The following is a 20,355-nucleotide window of genomic DNA, read 5'->3' as shown; positions in this document are numbered from 1 at the left end:
GTAGACTGGGTCTCAGGCTGGAAGCTATGCCTTTAATCCCTGCAACGTAAGGGTCAGTGTCAGTCAGTTCGACAATTGTCCCTAAATTGTGGTAATGTGCTGTCCCCATTCTCCCTGGTCATCTCAGAAAATGACAAAATAACACGTGGTTAAATGGCCAAACAGGTATATTTAAAATAAAGATAAAATAAATGTTTCAGTTCAGTGGTGGTGGTTGGGAGGCGGGATGCTGTGGAGATTGGGTATAAGTAAACTATTTGGGAGAAATCCCCCTCCATAATATTTTGATGTGTTAAAACGCAAAAGTATTTCAAATGTTTGATTTGCTAATCCTTTATTGCTAGATGCTGGTGATAAAAGGCATGTCAGAGACTTTGCCCTGTGGAAAGCGTCAAAACTACATGAGCCATCTTGGGTGTCCCCCTGGGGTAAGGGTCGACCTGGTTGGCACATTGAGTGTTCAACAGTCGCAAGGTTCGTGGCTTGTATTTCTTGTTGAACTGTACGTAACTTGACAGAAGTTGACCTGGGACTTGCACTGTTCTGAAAGCAGAATCACATTAATGAGGACCTATTTAACTATAATGCTCAGCTGATCTGATAACAATAGCATTTTCTCTGATAGTTCTTTGACCATATATTCCTGTATGGAGAGTCCTCGTGCTGGTATTAAAGGAGTGAAGGTGGAATAATTTTGTTGCCATGGGTTGATTTTTGGCCAAAACCAGTTTTTTTTTGCCTTTCTGCACCTGTGTTTTTGCATGCTGTCACTCAACAACAGCAGCTTGCATTTATAAAGCACCTTTAATATAGTAAAATATCCCAAGGAGTGGTATCCAAAATGATTTTTTGAAGAGGTGACCAGGTGTGTAGATGAGAGTAGTGCAGTCGATGTAGTTTATATGGATTTCAGCAAAGTCTTTGACAAGGTTCCACATGGAAGACTTGTAAAGAAGGTAAGTTCACATGGGATACAGGGTGATTTGATAAAGTGGATTCAAAATTGGCTCACTTATAGGAGACAGAAGGTTGCTTTAGTGACTGGAAGCCAGTGTCCAGTGACGTACCACTGGGATCTGTGTTGGGCCCCCTTATTATTTCGAATTTATGTAAATGACATTGATGACTATGTGGGGGGTAGGATTAGTAAGTTTGTGGATGACACAAAGATTGGCTGGGTGGTTAACAGTGAGGCGGAGTGTCTTGGGCTACAAGAAGATATAGATGGAATGGTCAAATGGGCGGATAAGTGGCAGATGGAATTTATCCCTGAGAAGTGTGAGGTGATACACTTTGAAGGAGTAATTTAACAAAAAAGTATTCAATGAATGGTAGGACACTCAGAAGTTCTGTGGAACAAAGGGACCTTGGCGCGTTTGTCCACAGATCTCTGAAAGCAGAAGGGCATGTTAGTAGGGTGGTGAAAAAGGCATGTGGGACGCTTGCCTTTATCAATCGAGGCATAGATTACAAAAGCAGGAAAGTCATGTTGGAGTTGTATAGAACTTTAGTGAGTACTGGAGTACTGTGTGCAGTTCTGGTCGCCACATTATAGGAAGGATGTGATTGCACTGGAGGGAGTGCAGAGGAGATTCACCAGGATGCTGCCTGGGATGGAACATTTAAGTTATGAAGAGAGGTTGGATAGGCTTGGGTTGTTTTTGTTGGAGCAGAGAGGACTGAGGGGCGACCTGATCGAGGTGTACAAGATTATGAGAGACATGGACAGAGTGAATAGGGAGCAGCTGTTCCCCTTAGTTGAAGGGTCAGTCACGAGGGGCATAGGTTCAAGGTGAGGGGCAGGAGGTTTAGGGGAAATATGAAGAAAAGCTTTTTTACCCAGAGGGTGGTGACGGTCTGGAATGTGCTGTCTGGGAGGGTGGTGGAGGTGGGTTGCCTCACATCCTTTAAAAAGTATCTGGATGAGCACTTGGCACATCATAACATTCAGGGCTATGGGCCAAGGGCTGGCAGATGGGATCAGGTGGGCATTCAGATGTTTCTAATGTGTTGGTGTGGACTCGATGGGCCGGAGGGCCTCTTCTGCACTATATGATTCTATGATTTGACATGGGACCACAGAAAGAAACATTAGGAAAGGTGACCTAAAGCTTAGTCAATGAGCTACGTTTCAAGAAGCATTTTAAAGAAAGAGAGAGATGTAGAGAGATTTAGGAAGAGAATTCCAGAGCTTAAGGTCCAGACAGCTGAAGGCACGGCCGTCAGTGGTGGAGTGATAGAAATCATGGATGCGCAAGATGTTTGGATTGGAGGAGTGTTGAGATCTTGAAAGGTTATCAGGCTTTTAAGATGGTGGTTGGGGGGGTGGGGGGGGGCAGGGCAATGGAGGACAAAGGTGGGAATTTTAAAATTAAGATGTTGCCAGACTGAGTCACCATCCCATCTATTTTTGATTATTACATATTTTATTTTATTTCTAGTTAACTCCCTGGTAGACACTAGTATTGCTCACTCGTAGGCTTGTCCAAAACCCTTTATTATTGCAGTGTGCTGATTTGACGAAGAAGATAGTTTTACACTTTGCATTGTAACAAATGGCGAGCTTAACTGTGTGCCATTTCCAGCTCTGTTTTTGGAAATAAACTGGACATCCATTCGGGTGGAATAGACCTGGCCTTTCCCCATCACGAGAACGAGATTGCTCAATGTGAGTCTTACCACAAGTGTGAACAATGGGGCAACTACTTTTTACACTCAGGTATGTATTTGTTGGGCATTGGAGAAAGGACAGCTGGAATTCAAAGTAAGACAGTAACCAATGTTAGATAGTATTAATGAGTTGTTGATACTTGAGTGTTTAGTAGTAAAATATAGTGTAATTTTTCTATTGCGAGGGATGATCTATCTGGTAATCTATGTAATTTTCTGATCATCAATTTTTATTATGCAGTTTCGTAGTATGTCCTCTGGAGGGAAAGATGCAAAACACAGAGTATGTAATTGGAAATCTTCTCCATTATGTTTCTAAATGATTTGTAAACAGAGACATCATAATAACCAACTTCCAGTCTGGATCAAAATCCCTGTGTAGTTTGGATGTTCGCTTGTTCAGTTCTCCTCCAAGTCTCTCGATTGTAAAAGATGAAGTGTATACAGTGGCCATTTATTAATTGGCCTCATTGGGAAACGAGCTTTCAGCCTCGCGATGAGGAAAGTTGTTTTGTGGTTTAGTAATGAGCAGAATGAATGTAATTGACTGCAAGCCCTGCAGTGCATCGTAACCCCTGTTAAGATGGTGTTACGTTTTTTGAGAGCATTTCATCAACAACAGCGAATTGTTTGCTGGCAGAGGGATTTGTTTAGCTGCTTAAACTGTCAGCATGTTGAGTCTCTTGATTTGAGTTTGTAATTCTTGAATTTCCATTAAGAGGCAACAATCCAAGCTTTTTAGTTTTTGATTTGTGAAATTGGAATTCTGTAGGCCGAAGGTTTTTAGTTCCAGTAGTTCTGCTAACTCATTGCGCAGTAGTGGAACCATTAATATGAAGCTTTAAAACACTTATTTTGTTTAGCTAGATTTATGTCTCTGCTATCATTTATTTGTATTTAACCAGGGAATCTAGACATTTTTAACTAATCTGTTCCCTCTTCCCTGTCCTTAACTTTGGCCTTTCATGAGATGACCTGTCCCATACCCCTGCTTTCTCTCCAGACCGTTTATTCTACATTATACGTGTCAATTACAAGGGGGCACAGGTTCAAGGTGAGAGGAGGAAAGTTTAAGGGTGATGTGCGGGGGAGGTTCTTTACGCAGAGTGGTCGGTGCCTGGAACGCGCTGCCAGAGGAGGTGGTGGAAGCAGGCACATTAGCAACATTTAAGAGGCATCTGGATGGGTGTGTCCTGAGAGAGGAAATAGAGGGATACGGTCCAAGTAGGGACAGAAGGCTTTTAGTTTAGTTAGGGCATCGTGCTCGGCACAGGCTTGGAGGGCCGAGGGGCCTGTTCCTGTGTTGTACTTCTTTCTGTTTTTATTCTTTCAGTAATTATCTATACTTACTGAATGCGGCCTTTAATTTTCATCATTTGTGGCCATGCATTCCACATCCCAATGACCTTTTCTGAAAGTGTTTCTTCTATCTTCCCCTTTTTCTGTTGAGTGATTACACAGAGATCAGGGCCAGTGGCTGGGGGTTTGAAATTGGTCTTTGACAGTAACAGGAAGCAGGTGCTATTGAACTGGCTGCCTCTTTTACATTCAGGCTGGTCTTTTCTATGAAAGGTGAAGGTAAAGGAAAGGGCTGCAGTGTAAAATGGATGGCAGATCTATCATCGCCCATTTCACACTACCTCCAAAGACTAACTTCAGCCCTGCTTGACTTCAGCAGTGGAGAAAGCACATCTTTATCTTGTATGCAAACATATGAAATAGAAGAAGGCCATTCGGCCCCTCATGGCTGCTTTACCATTCAATAAGATCATGGCTGATCTGTTTATGTTGAGTTCCACATTCCCCAGCTACCCCAGTGACCTTTGATTCCCTTACATGGCATTACATAAAATCATGGATTTTAGTAAGGCGTTTGATAAGGTCCCCCATGGTCGGCTCATGAAGAAAGTAAGGAGGTGTGGGATAGAGGGAAAGTTGGCCGATTGGATAAGTAACTGGCTATCTCATAGAACACAGTAAGAGTTTAAACAACACCAGGTTAAAGTCCAACAGGTTTATTTGGTAGCAAATACCGTTCGCTTTCGGAGCGCTGCTCCTTCGTCAGATAGAGTGGAAATGTGCTCTCAAACAGGGCACAGAGACACAAAAATCAAGTTGCAGAATACTGATTAGAATGTGAATCCCTACAACCAGCCAGATCTTAAAGATACAGATAATGTGGGTGGAGGGAGCATTAAGCACAGGTGCTCCCTCCACCCACATTGCTCCCTCCACCCACATTGTCTGTATCTTTAAGATCTGGCTGGTTGTAGGGATTCGTATTCTAATCAGTATTCTGTAACTTGATGTTGTGTCTCTGTGCACTGTTTGAGAGCACATTTCCACTCCATCTGACGAAGGAGCAGCGCTCTGAAAGCTAATGGTATTTGCGACCAAATAAACCTGTTGGACTTTAACCTGGTGTTGTTTAAACTCTTACTGTGTTCACCCCAGTTCAACGCCGGCATCTCCACATCATATCTCATAGAAGACAGAGGGTGGTGGTGGATGGAAAATTTTCAGACTGGAGACCAGTTACCAGCGGTGTACCACAGGGATCAGTGCTGGGTCCTCTGCTATTTGTGATTTTTATCAATGACTTGGAGGAGGGGGCTGAAGGGTGGGTCAGTAAATTTTCTGATGACACCAAGATTGGTGGAGTAGTGGATGAGGTGGAGGGCTGTTGTAGGCTGCAAAGAGAATTGATAGGATGCAGAGCTGGGCCGAAAAATGGCAGATGGAGTTTAACCCTGATAAGTGCGAGGTGATTCATTTTGGTAGGACAAATTTGAATGCGGATTACAGGGTCAACGGTAGGGTTCTGAGGAATGTGGAGGGACAGAGAGATCTTGGGGTTCATATCCACAGATCTCTGAAGGTTGCCACTCAAGTGGATAGAGCCGTGAAGAAGGCCTACAGTGTGTTAGCGTTTATTAACAGGGGGATTGAGTTTAAGAGCTGTGGGGTTATGTTGCAACTGTACAGGACCTTGGTGAGACCACATTTGGAATATTGTGTGCAGTTCTGGTCACCTCACTATAAGAAGGATGTGGAAGCGCTGGAAAGAGTGCAGAGGAGATTTACCAGGATGCTGCCTGGTTTGGAGGGTAGGTCTTATGAGGAAAGGTTGAGGGAGCTAGGGCTTTTCTCTTTAGAGCGGAGGAGGTTGAGAGGCGACTTAATAGAGGTTTATAAAATGATGAGGGGGATAGATAGAGTGGACGATCAGAGACTATTTCCTCGGGTGGATGTAGATGTTACTAGGGGCATAACTATATGGTTCATGGTGGGAGATATAGGAGGGATGTCCGAGGTAGGTTCTTTACTCAGAGAGTGGTTGGGGTGTGGAATGGACTGCCTGCTGTGATACTGGAGTCGGACACTTTATGGACTTTCAAGCGGTTATTGGATAGGCACATGGAGCACACCAGGATGATAGGGAGTGGGATAGCTTGATCTTGGTTTCGGACAAAGCTCAGCACAACATCGAGTGCCGAAGGGCCTGTACTGTGCTGTACTGTTCTACGTTTCTATGTTACCCAACCTCTGCCTTAAAAATATTCAGTGACCCGCTCCCACATCATTCTGAGGCAAAGAGTTCCAAATTCATACAACCATCTGAAGAAAAAATTCTCCTCATCTCTGTCAGGTAAGGGTGACCCCTAATGTGAAAATACTGCCCCCCTAGTTCCATATTGATAGAATTATACAGCACAAAAAGCTGCCCTTCATGTCTGTGCCAACCATCAAGAACTTATCTATTCTAATCGCATTTTCCATAGCCTTATTTGCTGTGGCCTTTCAAGTGCTCATTTAAATGCTGCTTAAATGTGAGGGTTCTCGCTGCTCCCATTCTTCCAGGCAGTGAGTTCCAGATTCTCAACACCCGCTGGGTGAAAAAGATTTTCCTCAAATCCCCTCTAAATCTCCTGCCCCTTACCTTAAATCTATGCCCCCTAGTTTTTGGCCCCTCTATTAAGGGGAAAAGTTCCTTCCTATCCGCCCTATCTGTGTTTCCCATAATTTTGTTCACCTCTATCAGGTCCCCTTCAGCCTTCTCTGTCCGAAGGAAAACAGCTCCAGCCTATCCGGTCTCAATGCTCCAGCCCAGGCAGCATGAGGTGCTGTGCAATCTCATCTTTCCTGCAATGTGGCAACCAGAATGGCGCACAGTACTTTAGCTGTGGCCTAACAGTTATATACAGCTCCACCATAGCCGCCTCCTTCTGATATTCTGTGCCTCAGCCAATAAAGACAAGTATCCCATATGTTTTCTTAACCACCTTATCTATCTGTCCTGCTGTCTTCAGAGATCTATGGACATGCACCCCAAGGTCTCTTTGGTCCTCTATACTTCCTAGCGTCCGATTGTTCACTGTGTATTCCCTTGTCTTATTAGCCCCCCATTTCTCAGGGTTAGAATCCATTTGCTACTGTTCGATCTATCTGACCTATTTATGCATGCTCTCCCTTTTCTGCCAGCCAGACAATCTTCAATGCAGGCTAATATGTTACCCCCTACACCATGAGCTTTTATCTTGTTAGCATTTCTTTTCTTCAGGGCATTTGCATTTGAAAGGAAGTGAAGAAAAAATGTCAAAATCTTTGAAAAATTACATCACAATTAAGGTAACTATCCACTTGTATCCCACCTGCTTACTGTTCCCACTGTTCCTTTAAAAAACATTTTTTCCAATGAAAGCTGTTAGGCTGCCATAAAAATCTAACAGGTTCACTAAAGCTTGGCAGGAAGAGTACCTGCACCCTTACTCAGAACTATGGGTGAGTGTCGTTCTTTACCAATTGATTAGCTCATATTAGCTTTGGGGCAGTTAGGACCAGCAATGCAGGTTGTCCACATTCCAACAGGAAAAGCTCTTGTGGCCTTGTGTTTCCCATTTGGATGTCCTTCAGACATTCCCTACTGGAATATAGTTTTCAGAGTATCTGGAGCACAGGCGAAGAATACATTTGACCAGGGTCTTCCATCACCAACTGTTAACTGGATGAAGGAAACCAATATACTTATTCTAACCTGGGACTGAAAGATTGCAGGTTATTTTGTACAGTGGGCTGCAGGTGTGGTGGCTGAATGAGTTTAGTCTTGACTCTCCAACTCACTCTTGTTTCAAGCAAACAGCTTTACACAATAACCTCTGGTAGACTTGCTGAAGAGCAATGCAGCCAGTCTCCTACTGTTCGGACCAATTGATAAATAAACAGTGCTATCCAATGTGCTGATGCCATCAAGCTTTCAGATCAGTCTGACCAATTTGAGAAAAAGAAGCTTCCTGGAATCTAGCTGAGTAACTCTTACAGTGAGTTGGCATGGACACAATGGGTGGAATGATCTCCTCCTATGCTGTAACCATTCTATGATTCTATAAATGTTGACTGCATCTGTACAAGTATGTTATTGCCCAAAGGTCACAGCGGTAATAAAGTGCACTAAAATTTCAAAAGATTATAGCTTAGAGCCATTGTATGAAATAAATTCTGTGACCCTGGGTGATGGTTACTCCGTGAGCTTTTAATAGCTGTTCCTTCAGTATTGGAAAATAACAGCATTACTGCTGAAAGCTGACATGTATGCTGTGTTCATCCTCCACAGGACAGAAGAAATCATGAGAGAGACTGAACAGCCTGGGGTTTTTATTCTAGAACAGAGAAGGCTGAGGGCTAACCTCAGAATTGTCTTTAAAATTCTGAAGAGGATTTAGTCATAGAGGTTTACAGCTTGGAAACAGACCCTTCGGCCCAACCTGTCCATGCTGCCCTTTTAAAAAAAAAAAATCCCTAAACTAATCCCAATTGCCCGCATTTGGCCCATATCCCTCTGTACACATTGTACCCATGTAACTATCTAAATGCTTTTTAAAAGACAAAATTGTACCCGCCTCTACTACTACCTCTGGCAGCTTGTTCCAGACACTCGCAACCCCCTGTGTGAAAAAAATTGCCCCTCTGGATACTTTTGTATCTCTCCCCTCTCACCTTAAACCTATGCCCTCTAGTTTTAGACTCCCCTACCTTTGGGAAAAGATGTTGACTATCTCGCTGATCTGTGCCCCTCACTATTTTATATCTCTATAAGATCACCCCTCAGCCTCCTATGCTCCAGAGAAAAAAGTCCCAGTCTATCCAGCCTCTCCTTATAACTCAATCCATCAAGTCCCAGTAGCATCCCAGTAAATCTTTTCTGCACTCTTTCTAGTTTAATAATATCCTTTCTATAATAGGGTGACCAGAATTGCACACAGTATTCCAAGTGTGGCCTTACCAATGTCTTGTACAACTTCAACAAGACGTCCCAACTCCTGTATTCAATGTTCTCACCGATGAAACCAAGCATGCCAAATGCCTTCTTCACCACTCTGTCCACCTGTGACTCCACTTTCAAGGAGCTATGAACATGTACCCCTAGATCTCTTTGTTCTGTAACTCTCCCCAACGCCCTACCATTAACTGAGTAAGTCCTGCCCTGGTTCAATCTACGAAAATGCATCACCTCGCATTTGTTTAAATTAAACTCCATCTGCCATTCGTCAGCCCACTGGCCCAATTGATCAAGATCCCATTGCAATTGGAGATAACTTTCTTCACTGTCCGCTATGCCACCAATCTTAGTGTCATCTGCAAACTTACGAACCATGCCTCCTATATTCCCATCCAAATCATTAATATAAATGACAAATAACAGTGGATCCAGCACTGATCCCTGAGGCACACCGCTGGTGAGGCCTCCAGTTTGAAAAACAATTCTCTACAACCACCATCTGGCTTCTGTCAAGAAGCCAATTTTGTATCCATTTAGATACCTCACCCTGGATCCCGTGAGATTTAACCTTATGCAACAACCTACCATGCGGTACCTTGTCAAAGGCCTTGCTAAAGTCCATGTTGACAACATCAACTGCACTGCCCTCATCTACCTTCTTGGTTACCCCTTCAAAAAACTCAATCAAATTTGTGAGACATGATTTTCCACTGACAAAGCCATGCTGACTGTCCCTAATCAGTCTTTGCGTCTCTAAATGCCTGTAGATCCTGTCTCTCAAAATACCTTCCAACAATTTACCCACCACAGATGTGAGGCTCACTGGCCTGTAATTCCCAGGCTTTTTCCTGCAGCCCTTTTTAAACAAAGGCACAACATTTGCCACCCTCCAATCTTCAGGCACCTCGCCCGTGACTATCAATGATTCAAATATCTCTGCTAGGGGACCCGCAATTTCCTCCCTAGCCTCCCACAATGTCCTGGGATACACTTCATCAGGTCCCGGGGATTTATCTACCTTGATGTGCTTTAAGGCTTCCAGCACCACCACCTCTGTAATATGTACACTCCTCAAGACATCACTATTTTTTTCCCCAAGTTCCCTAACATCCATGATTTGATGATGTAGACATAGAGAAGAAGAGATCAAAACAAATGTCTTAAATGTACTGAAACTTGTACAGACGGTGCCAGAAATTATCACTTGCTGACAGTCCCAAATAACTTGCATTATCATGAATAGAAACTGCCCCTTGAAATCGCAGACACTTACAAATTCCAAACTAATCTCACCCAGTGTGTCACCAAATCCATTTGTAACTGAAAACATGGGATATGCAGTTAAATACAAGGCAGTGAAAGGTGAAAGAAATGGTTTTTGTGAAATGGAGAGAACTTGGGAGCCAGTGGATGTGGTTTATTTGGACTTTCAGAAAGCTTTCGACAAGATCCCATACAAGAGATAAGCGTGTAAAATTAAAGGCGCATGGGATATGGGGTAATGTATTGAGATGGATAGAACACTGAATGGCAGAAGGAAACAAAGAGTAGGAATAAACGGCTATTTTACCACGTGTCAGGCAGTGACTGATGAGGTACTGCACAGATCAGTGCTCGGACCCCAGCTATTCACAATATAAGTGATTTAGATAAGGGAACTAAATATAATATCTCCACATTCACAGATGACACAAAGCTAGCTTGGAAAGTAAGCTGTGAGGAGGATGCAGAGATGCCTCAGTGTGATTTGGGCATATTGAGTGACTGGGTATATGAATGGCAGCTGCAGTATAATTTGGATAAATGTGAGGTTATTGCAAAAACAGAAAGCTTATCATTGTGGTACATATATAATGCAAAAATTATAACATTTTACTTTATCTGATTGTTAACCAGAGTCTCTTGGAAAACTTTTCTGCAAATCATTTTCGAATGTTTTGTCTTCTATCAAAATACAGATCAGGTATGAAAGCTTTAGCAGTTTGAAAAAAGAGTTGATGTGATGGGAAGAGCTTGCTGAATGTGTATTCTCTTTGAACTGCAGCAGTGGAATACAGTGATACAAGCATGGCAGAAGCTGGAAACCTTCTCCACTCCATTTCAGCTTTCATCAATGATGCGTCTGCCTACATGAGAGGACAGTTGATCTGCCCATCGATCGATGAAACTTTGTTATGGGAAAGGTACGGTAGAAAAATAGAAATACTGGCATTTCTATAACATCTTTCACAATCTTCGGTTATCCCAAAGTGCTTTACAACCAATAAAGGAGTTTTGAAGCGTAATTATTTTAGGGATTGCAGTGTCAGTTTGCACAAAGCAAGCTTCTACAAAGGGAGATCCTGTGGTGCAGTGGGTAGCGTCCCTGCCTCTGAGCCAGACGTTTTGGGTTCGAGTCCCACCCCAGGACTTGATAGCCAAGGAAGGTGCGTTCATAACAGACCGACAGGTTGAGTATCAAGCCATGAACCTCTGGCGACAAGTTAGCGACCTGTTCTGGGAAAAGATACCTCGCACTGGGAACTAATGAAAGTCTGCCTTATCGCACCACTACGTAAGGGAAGAGAAACAACAACAAACTCCTACAAATAACAATGTGATAATGACCTGATAATGACCTGCACGGTAGCACAGTGGTTAGCACTGCTGCTTCACAGCTCCAGGGACCTGGGTTCGATTCCTGGCTTGGGTCACTGTCGGTGTGGAGTTTGCACATTCTCCTCGTGTCTGCGTGGGTTTCCTCCGGGTGCTCCGGATTCCTCCCACAGTCCAAAGATGTGCGGGTTAGGTTGATTGGCCATGCTGAATTGCCCCTTAGTGTCCTGAGATGCGTAGGTTGGAGGGATTAGTGGGTAAATATGTAGGGATATGGGGGGATTGCGGTCGGTGCAGACTCGATGGGCCGAATGGCCTCTTTCTGTACTGTAGGGTTTCGATGATTTCGATTCGATGATTTCTATAATCTGTTTGAGGTGCGGTTAAGGGATAAATATTGGCTATGAAACTGGGGAAACCTGCCACCTGCTCTTTGAGATAGATTTCATCCAAAAACTAACCCCTCCTGCAATACCATGCACTCTCTGTACAACCTTGATTTGTCTGCTCAGCTGTCAAGTGAGAATGACCTGCTGACTTTAGGATGAGAGTGCTACCCACTGAGTCAAGGCTAACATTTGTTTGACTTGTAAACACTGTTGTGTGCTGCTACTCTCAAATTGTGACCCCCTCAGACTTTTAAAAATCATGTTATCAGGAAATAGGCTTGTCAAATGGCTAGAAATTCTCCTTGTCACCATTCTGCTGGTGTACATTGCACGCTGTCTCACAAAGCTGAGTTGTTGCAGCAGACAGCAACATTTTCTAAAAAGAATAATTTTCTGCAAATGCCTTATGATGTAATGATGAGCCGGTATAAATTGGCTGGCATATTGATCAGAAAGTAGCCATGGTGAGGGTTTGACTGTGTGATTCAGTGCTGTCGAGTGGGGAAGTGGGTTCTCTGAGAGCACCTGCAATTTTCCATTTCAATCAAAACAAAAGCCATTGGCAGCAGTGCCCAGTTTCCCTGAGAGCTGTGTACCCTGCTGGGAGTGCAGGATCACACAATTATCCCTCTGGTTTCATTCTTTAGGCCGCAACTGCATCAGCTGCTTCCAATAACAATCATTTTATGGTGCCTTTATTGTTGTGACTCAAAAAATGTATAGGGTTTTTCTTCCTTTATTTTTAAAGTGTAAATCCTGTGTTCTCTGCTCTTTTGTTTTGTATCCAGGTTAAATGCAACTAAAGTCAATGTGCAGGCTGCCTTTGCTGATGATTTTGACACCCCAGGGGCTACTGATTCAATTATGAACCTCATTCACCATGGCAACAGACAGCTTCAAGCAGTTACCAAGGTAACCCATTAGGATTTCACAATCCCTCTGAAGGTAGTGCATTATTCAGGGTAAAGCCACGATGAGTGCGGTAGATTTTTCAAGACCATCATTAGGTTCGTTGAGGTGAGGTGGGGGTTTGCACTGTGCTTTGATAGTTCATGTTGCAGCTCTCTTGGGAAGGAGTGAGAAAGATGAGAGACTCGGGAACATTAAGTCTCATTATGTTTACTAATCGGAAACAAACTCTTGTTTTTCAGCTTAAGATCTCATTTGGTGCAAAACATAACTTTGCTACGCTGGTGAAAGGGATTGCTGGTCTTTTCGAAGGCACCACATGCCATGGTTTGAGTGAATAGTATAGCTGCATTAAAGGGGAAGCTATATAACTCATGATTGACAGTCTGGGTCTCTTCTCTCCAGAGAAGGCAGAGGGTGAAACGTTTTAATAGAGCCGATACAGAGATAATGGTTTCCCTTGTGGGGAAGAGCATAACTAGGAGCCATCAATGTAAGATAGTGACCGAGAATTCCAGTAGGGTATTCAGAAGAAGCTTCTTTACCCAAATAGATTTTGGAAGATTGAACCAGGGCAGGACTTAGTCAGTTAATGGTAGGGCGTTGGGGAGAGTTACAGAACAAAGAGATCTAGGGGTACATGTTCATAGCTCCTTGAAAGTGGAGTCACAGGTGGACAGAGTGGTGAAGAAGGCATTCGGCATGCTTGGTTTCATCGGTCAGAACATTGAATACAGGAGTTGGGACGTCTTGTTGAAGTTGTACAAGACATTGGTAAGGCCACACTTGGAATACTGTGTGCAATTCTGGTCACCCTATTATAGAAAGGATATTATTAAACTAGAAAGAGTGCAGAAGAGATTTACTAGGATGCTACCGGGACTTGATGGTTTGAGTTATAAGGAGAGGCTGGATAGACTGGGACTTTTTTCTCTGGAGCGTAGAAGGCTGAGGGGTGATCTTATAGAGGTCTATAAAATCATGAGGGGCACAGATCAGCGAGATAGTCAATATCTTTTCCCAAATGTAGGGGAGTCTAAAACTAAAGGGCATAGGTTTAAGGTGAGAGGGGAGAGATACAAAAGTGTCCAGGGGGGCAATGTTTCCACACAGAGGGTGGTGAGTGTCTGGAACAAGCTGCTGGTAGTAGTAGAGGCGGGTGCAATTTTATGTTTTAAAAAGCATTTAGATAGTTTCATGGGCACGATGGGGTTAGAGGGATATGGGCCAAATGTGGGAAATTAGGATTAATTTAGGGGTTTTAAAAAAAAGGGTGGCATGGTCACGTTGGGCCGAAGGGCCTGTTTCCATGCTGTAAACCTCTATGACTCTATGAGTGGTGAGGCTGTGGAACTTGCTACCTCACATAGTGGTTGAAGCATATTGTATAGATACACTGAAGGGGAAACTAGGCAAGCATTAGAGGCAGAAGGGAACGGAGTGCCGCACTGTCAGAGGGTCACTACTGAGGGAGTGCCACACTGTCAGAGTGTCAGTACCGAGGGAGTGCCGCACTGTCAGAGGGTCAGTACTGAGGGAGTGCCGCACTGTCAGAGGGTCAGTACTGAGGGAGTGCCGCACTGTCAGAGGGTCAGTACTGAGGGAGTGCCACACTGTCAGAGGGTCAGTACCGTGGGAGTGCTGCACTGTCAGAGAGTCAGTACTGAGGGAGTGCTGCACTGTCAGAGGGTCAGTACTGAGGGAGTGCCGCACTGTCAGAGGGTCAGTACTGAGGGAGTGCCACACTGTCAGAGGGTCAGTACTAAGGGAGTGCCGCACTGTCAGAGGGTCAGTACTGAGGGAGTGCCGCACTGTCAGAGGGTCAGTACTGAGGGAGTGCCGCACTGTCAGAGTGTCAGTACCGAGGGAGTGCCGCACAGTCAGAGGGTCAGTACTGAGGGAGTGCCACACTGTCAGAGGGTCAGTACTGAGGGAGTGCCGCACTGTCAGAGGGTCAGTACTGAGGGAGTGCCGCACTGTCAGAGGGTCAGTACTGAGGGAGTGCCACACTGTCAGAGGGTCAGTACTGAGGGAGTGCCGCACTGTCAGAGGGTCAGTACTGAGGGAGTGCCGCACTTTCAGAGGGTCAGTACTGAGGGAGTGCCACACTGTCAGAGGGTCAGTACCGTGGGAGTGCTGCACTGTCAGAGAGTCAGTACTGAGGGAGTGCTGCACTGTCAGAGGGTCAGTACTGAGGGAGTGCTGCACTGTCAGAGAGTCAGTATTGAGGGAGTGCTGCACTGTCAGAGGGTCAGTACTGAGGGAGTGCCGCACTGTAAGAGGGGCAGTACTGAGGGAGTGCTGCACTGTCAGAGGGTCAGTACTGAGGGAGTGCCACACTGTCAGAGGGTCAGTACCGTGGGAGTGCCGCACTGTCAGAGGGTCAGTACTGAGGGAGTGCCGCACTGTCAGAGGGTCAGTACTGAGGGAGTGCCGCACTGTCAGAGGGTCAGTACTGAGGGAGTGCCGCACTGTCAGTGGGTCCGTACTGAGGGAGTGCTGCACTGTCAGAGGGTCAGTACTGAGGGAGTGCCGCACTGTCAGAGGGTCAGTACTGAGGGAATGCTGCAGTGTCAGAGGGTCAGCACTGAGGGAGTGCTGCAGTGTCAGAGGGTCAGTACTGAGGGAGTGCTGCACTGTCAGAGCGTCAGCACTGAGGGAGTGCCGCACTGTCAGAGGGTCAGTAGTGAGGGAGTGCTCCATTGTCAGAGGGTCAGTACTGAGGGAGCGCCGCACTGTCAGAGGGTCCGTACTGAGGGAGTGCTGCACTGTCAGAGGGTCAGTACTGAGGGAGTGCCGCACTGTCAGAGGGTCAATACTGAGGGAATGCTGCAGTGTCAGAGGGTCAGCACTGAGGGAGTGCTGCAGTGTCAGAGGGTCAGCACTGAGGGAGTGCCGCACTGTCAGAGCGTCAGCACTGAGGGAGTGCCGCACTGTCAGAGGGTCAGTAGTGAGGGAGTGCTCCATTGTCAGAGGGTCAGTACTGAGGGAGTGCCACACTGTCAGAGGGTCAGTACTGAGGGAGTGCCGCACTGTCAGAGGGTCAGTACTGAGGGAGTGCCGCACTGTCAGTGGGTCACTACTGAGGGAGTGCCGCACTGTCAGAGGGTCAGTACTGAGGGAGTGCTGCACTGTCAGAGGGTCAGTACTGAGGGAGTGCTGCACTGTCAGAGAGTCAGTATTGTGGGAGTGCCGCACTGTCAGAGGGTCAGTACTGAGGGAGTGCCGCACTGTCAGAGGGGCAGTACTGAGGGAGTGCTGCACTGTCGGAGGGTCAGTACTGAGGGAATGCCGCACTGTCAGAGGGTCAGTACTGAGGGAGTGCCGCACTGTCAGAGGGTCAGTACTGAGGGAGTGCCACACTGTCAGAGGGTCAGTACTGAGGGAGTGCCGCACTGTCAGAGGGTCAGTACTGAGGGAGTGCCGCACTGTCAGAGGGTCCGTACTGAGGGAGTGCCGCACTGTCAGAGGGTCAGTACTGAGGGAGTGCTGCACTGTCAGAGGGTCAGTACTGAGGGAGTGCCGCACTGTCAGAGGGTCAGTACTGAGGGAGTGCTGCAGTGTCAGAGGGTCAGCACTGAGGGAGTGCTGCAGTGTCAGAGGGTCAGTACTGAGGGAGTGCCGCACTGTCAGAGGGTCAGCACTGAGGGAGTGCCGCACTGTCAGAGGGTCAGTAGTGAGGGAGTGCTCCATTGTCAGAGGGTCAGTAGTGAGGGAGCGCTGCACTGTCAGAGGGTCAGTCCTGAGGGAGCGCCGCACTGTCAGAGGGTCAGTACTGAGGGAGTGCCGCACTGTCAGAGGGTCAGTACTGAGGGAGTGCTGCACTGTCAGTGGGCCAGTACTGAGGGAGTGCCGCATGTCAGAGGGTCAGCACTGAGGGAGTGATCAATTGGACCAGTGGGCTGACGAATGGCAGAAGGAGTGTAATTTAGATAAGTGCGAGGTGATGCATTTTGGTGGATTGAACCAGGGCAGGACTTACTCCGTTAATGGTAGGGCATTGGGGAGAGTTACAGAACAGAGACATCCTGGGGTACATGTTCATAGCTCCTTGAAAGTGGAGTCACAGGTGGACAGAGTGGTTGAGAAGGCATTCGGCATGCTTGGTTTCATCGGTCAGAACACTGAATACAGGAGTTGGAATGTCTTGTTGAAGTTGTCCATTACATTGGGAAGGCCACACTTGGAATACTGTGTACAGTTCTGGTCACCCTATTATAGAAAGGATATTATTATCTAGAAAGAGTGCAGAAGAGATTTACTAGCTGGCTACCGGGACTTGATGGTTTGAGTTATAAGGAGAGGCTGGATAGACTGGGACTTTTTTCTCTGGTGCGTAGGAGGCTGAGGGGTGAACTTATAGAGATCTATAAAATAATGAGGGGCACAGATCAGCTCGATAGTCAATATCTTTTCCCAAAGGTAGGGGAGTCTAAAACTAGAGGGCATAGGTTTAAGGTGCGAGGGGAGAGATACAAAAGTGTCTCGAGGGGCAATTTTTTCACACAGAGGGTGGTGAGTGTCAGGAACAAGCTGTCAGAGGTAGTAGTAGAGGCAGGTACAGTTTTATCTTTTAAAAAGCATTTAGATAGTTACATGGGTAAGATGGGTATAGAGGGATATGGGTCAAATGTGGGCAATTGGGGCTAACTTAGGGGTTTTAATAAAAGGGTGGCATGGACAAGATGGGCCGAAGGGCCTGTTTCCATGCTGTAAACCTCTCTGACTCTATGAGTGCCGCACTGTCAGAGAGTCAGCACTGAGGGTGTGCTACAGGTATTCATGATGTGGAGATGCCGGCGTTGGACTGGGGTAAACACAGTAAGAAGTCTAACAACACCAGGTTAAAGTCCAACAGGTTTATTTGGTAGCAAAAGCCACTTTTGCTACCAAATAAACCTGTTGGACTTTAACCTGGTGTTGTTAGACTTCTTACTGTGTGCTACAGTGTCGGGGTGCTGTTGGATGACATCCTGAACCGAGGCACAATCTGTCCTCGGGTGGACATAAAATATCCTATTGGACAATTCAGAGAAAGCTGATTTCAAAAGCTGAGACGATTGGTGTTCATTCTGCGATCAGTGAGCAATGAGAATGAATTTTGCTGAAATTTGAGCAGTGCAGCGAACCTAACAATCAGTGTTTTATGTTTATGGCAGGAGGGAGGCTACCCTCGGAGTCCTGTTGTGTTTGGGGCGATAATCTCCTACATCGAGCGGTTCCTGAATGTTGTTGGTATTTCTCTTGGCGAAAGTCAGGTGAGGAACTGCAGTGCAGAAAGTCTTGCACACTTTCCATGTGTTGCAAAGTCGGTTTCGTCTTTGCATAAAGTCTGAGTCGACTGAGGCAGTCTCTTGTATAGGTCCGCATATTGGCTTCCAGGAGAACGATATTCCATCAGCATTTACTCCAGGCTATGCCTGAGGCAGCCACAATTTTCAATTATTTTTCAGCTGATGAGGATTTTCAATCTGAGTTCTAGGTGATCTTCACTGCCATGTATTATACCTGTTAGCAGATTGAATCCAATGGGCAAGGCAGTGCCTTTGTCTGCTTCATAATGCTGATGTCAATGTTCTCCACACCCGGTATTTACCATTTGCTCAAGTGGAGGTTAAATGCTAGCAGGAACTGGATGGGCAGAGTGACCTGTTTCCATGTTGTAGGTTTTGTTTACAAGGTGGCTGGATTGACAGTGGATCCACAGAGAGAGAATGATGGAGGAAAGCACAGCGCTGAGTGATGGCTGTTCGAGCACACAATTCTTTGAAGTTTCCACATTGCAACTGTGACTAAACTGCAAAAGGACTTCATTGACTGCAAAGTGATTTGAGACAGCTTGAGCTTGTGAAAGGCGCTATATTAATGCAAGTTTGTCCATCTTTACGAACACAAAGAATATCTGAAATTATTAAACCCACTGGGAATTGATGGGATTTTTATTAATCCACCTGAACCTCTGTAATCTTTGATAATGCAGCACTCCCTCAGTACTGACCCTCTGACAGTGCAGCACTCCCTCAGTACTGACCCTCTGACAGTGCGGCACTCCCTCAGTACTGACCCTCTGACAGTGTGGTACTCCCTCAGTACTGACCCTCTGACAGTGCAACACTCTCTCAGGACCGACTCTCTGACAGTGCAGTACCCCCTCAATACTGACCCTCCGACAGTGCGGCACTCTCTCAATACTGACACTCTGACAGTGCGGCACTCCCTCAGTACTGACCCTCTGACAGTGCAGCACTCCCTCAGTACTGACCCTCTGACAGTGCAGCACTCCCTCAGTGCTGACCTCCTGACAGTGCAGCACTCACTCAGTACGGACCCTCTGACAGTGCAGCACTCCCTCAGTACTAACTCTCTGACAGTGCAACACTCCCTCAGCACGGACCCTCTGACAGTGCAGCACTCCCTCAGTACTGACCCTCTGATAGTGCAGCACTGCCTCAGTACTGATGCTCTGACAGTGCGGCACTCCCTCAGTACTGATCGTCTGACAGTGCGGCACTCCCTCAGTACTGATTTTTTTTTTAATTTCAAAAATATACTTTATTCAAAAAAAACTCACAGATAAAACATTACAAACGACAGATCCAAAAGTTACAAACAGTGCAAAAAAAAGAATCATTTTTACAGTACAATACAGTGCTTATTTACAAAAACATTACATTCATTACATTTCATTACTTAAAACTATGTACACACATCAGAGTTTACTGTGTGCCGTTATTTTTCAGGTTGGCACACAGTTACGCAGGCCGAGGGTATTCTGCAGTTACCCGGCCCTCGGTCTGCCTCGGTTGAGACGCTTTACACGGTGGCCTTTCCCCATTGTGCCTTGGCGGCGGCTGCCCCAAGCTTGAGCGCGTCCCTGAGCACGTAGTCCTGGACCTTGGAATGTGCCAGTCTGCAACACTCGGTCGAGGACAATTCTTTCAGCTGGAAGATCAGCAAGTTTCGGGCGGACCAAAGCGCGTCCTTCACTGAGTTGATGACCCTCCAGCAGCAGTTGATATTTGTCTCGGTGTGCGTCCCCGGAAACAGCCCGTAGAGCACAGAGTCCTGCGTCACCGAGCTGCTCGGGATGAACCGCGACAAATACCACTGCATCTCCCTCAGTACTGATGCTCTGACAGTGCAGACTCCCTCAGATGAACTCACAACTGAGAATTTAATTTGTTTTGCTTAGAGCAAGCTTTAGCTAGTCACATTCTGGTGCAGGATTTAACTAATCGGATATTAGAATGTCGCTCAAAATTACACGAGTGTGCTGCTGTGCTTTGTCAGTTGAGTACCCAAAGAACCTTGGCATAATCTGTAATCATGTTATTGGTACTTGGTTTTAAAAACATCCTTTTCTTAATTTGACAACTGCAGGTACAAGCATGCTGCTGCAAAATGTCCAGTTGCAGGGAGTGTGTAAGATTCCATTTATATGGTGCCTGTCATGACCCCAGGATGTTCCCAAGTGCTTGACCATCAATAAAGTACTTCTGAAGTGTAGTCACTGTT

The 20,355-nt window shown here is 45.8% G+C and overlaps 1 protein-coding gene across 1 annotated transcript in view; it reads left to right on the top strand.

The window, feature by feature from the left end:
• cars2 (cysteinyl-tRNA synthetase 2, mitochondrial) overlaps nt 1-20,355 on the top strand; it is a 72,441-nt gene that overhangs the window by 32,639 nt on the left and 19,447 nt on the right. The window contains exons 7-13 of the mRNA XM_078205249.1: nt 345-474; nt 2,586-2,719; nt 7,232-7,299; nt 10,844-10,910; nt 10,992-11,130; nt 12,720-12,843; nt 18,000-18,098. Of these exons, the coding sequence (XP_078061375.1) occupies nt 345-474; nt 2,586-2,719; nt 7,232-7,299; nt 10,844-10,910; nt 10,992-11,130; nt 12,720-12,843; nt 18,000-18,098 (761 nt within the window). The remainder of the gene's footprint in view (nt 1-344; nt 475-2,585; nt 2,720-7,231; nt 7,300-10,843; nt 10,911-10,991; nt 11,131-12,719; nt 12,844-17,999; nt 18,099-20,355) is intronic.

Source organism: Mustelus asterias, unplaced genomic scaffold (assembly GCF_964213995.1).
Source record: "Mustelus asterias unplaced genomic scaffold, sMusAst1.hap1.1 HAP1_SCAFFOLD_639, whole genome shotgun sequence".
NCBI classification, from domain to species: Eukaryota; Metazoa; Chordata; class Chondrichthyes; order Carcharhiniformes; family Triakidae; genus Mustelus; species Mustelus asterias.
This window is presented reverse-complemented; position numbering and strand designations above follow the sequence as displayed.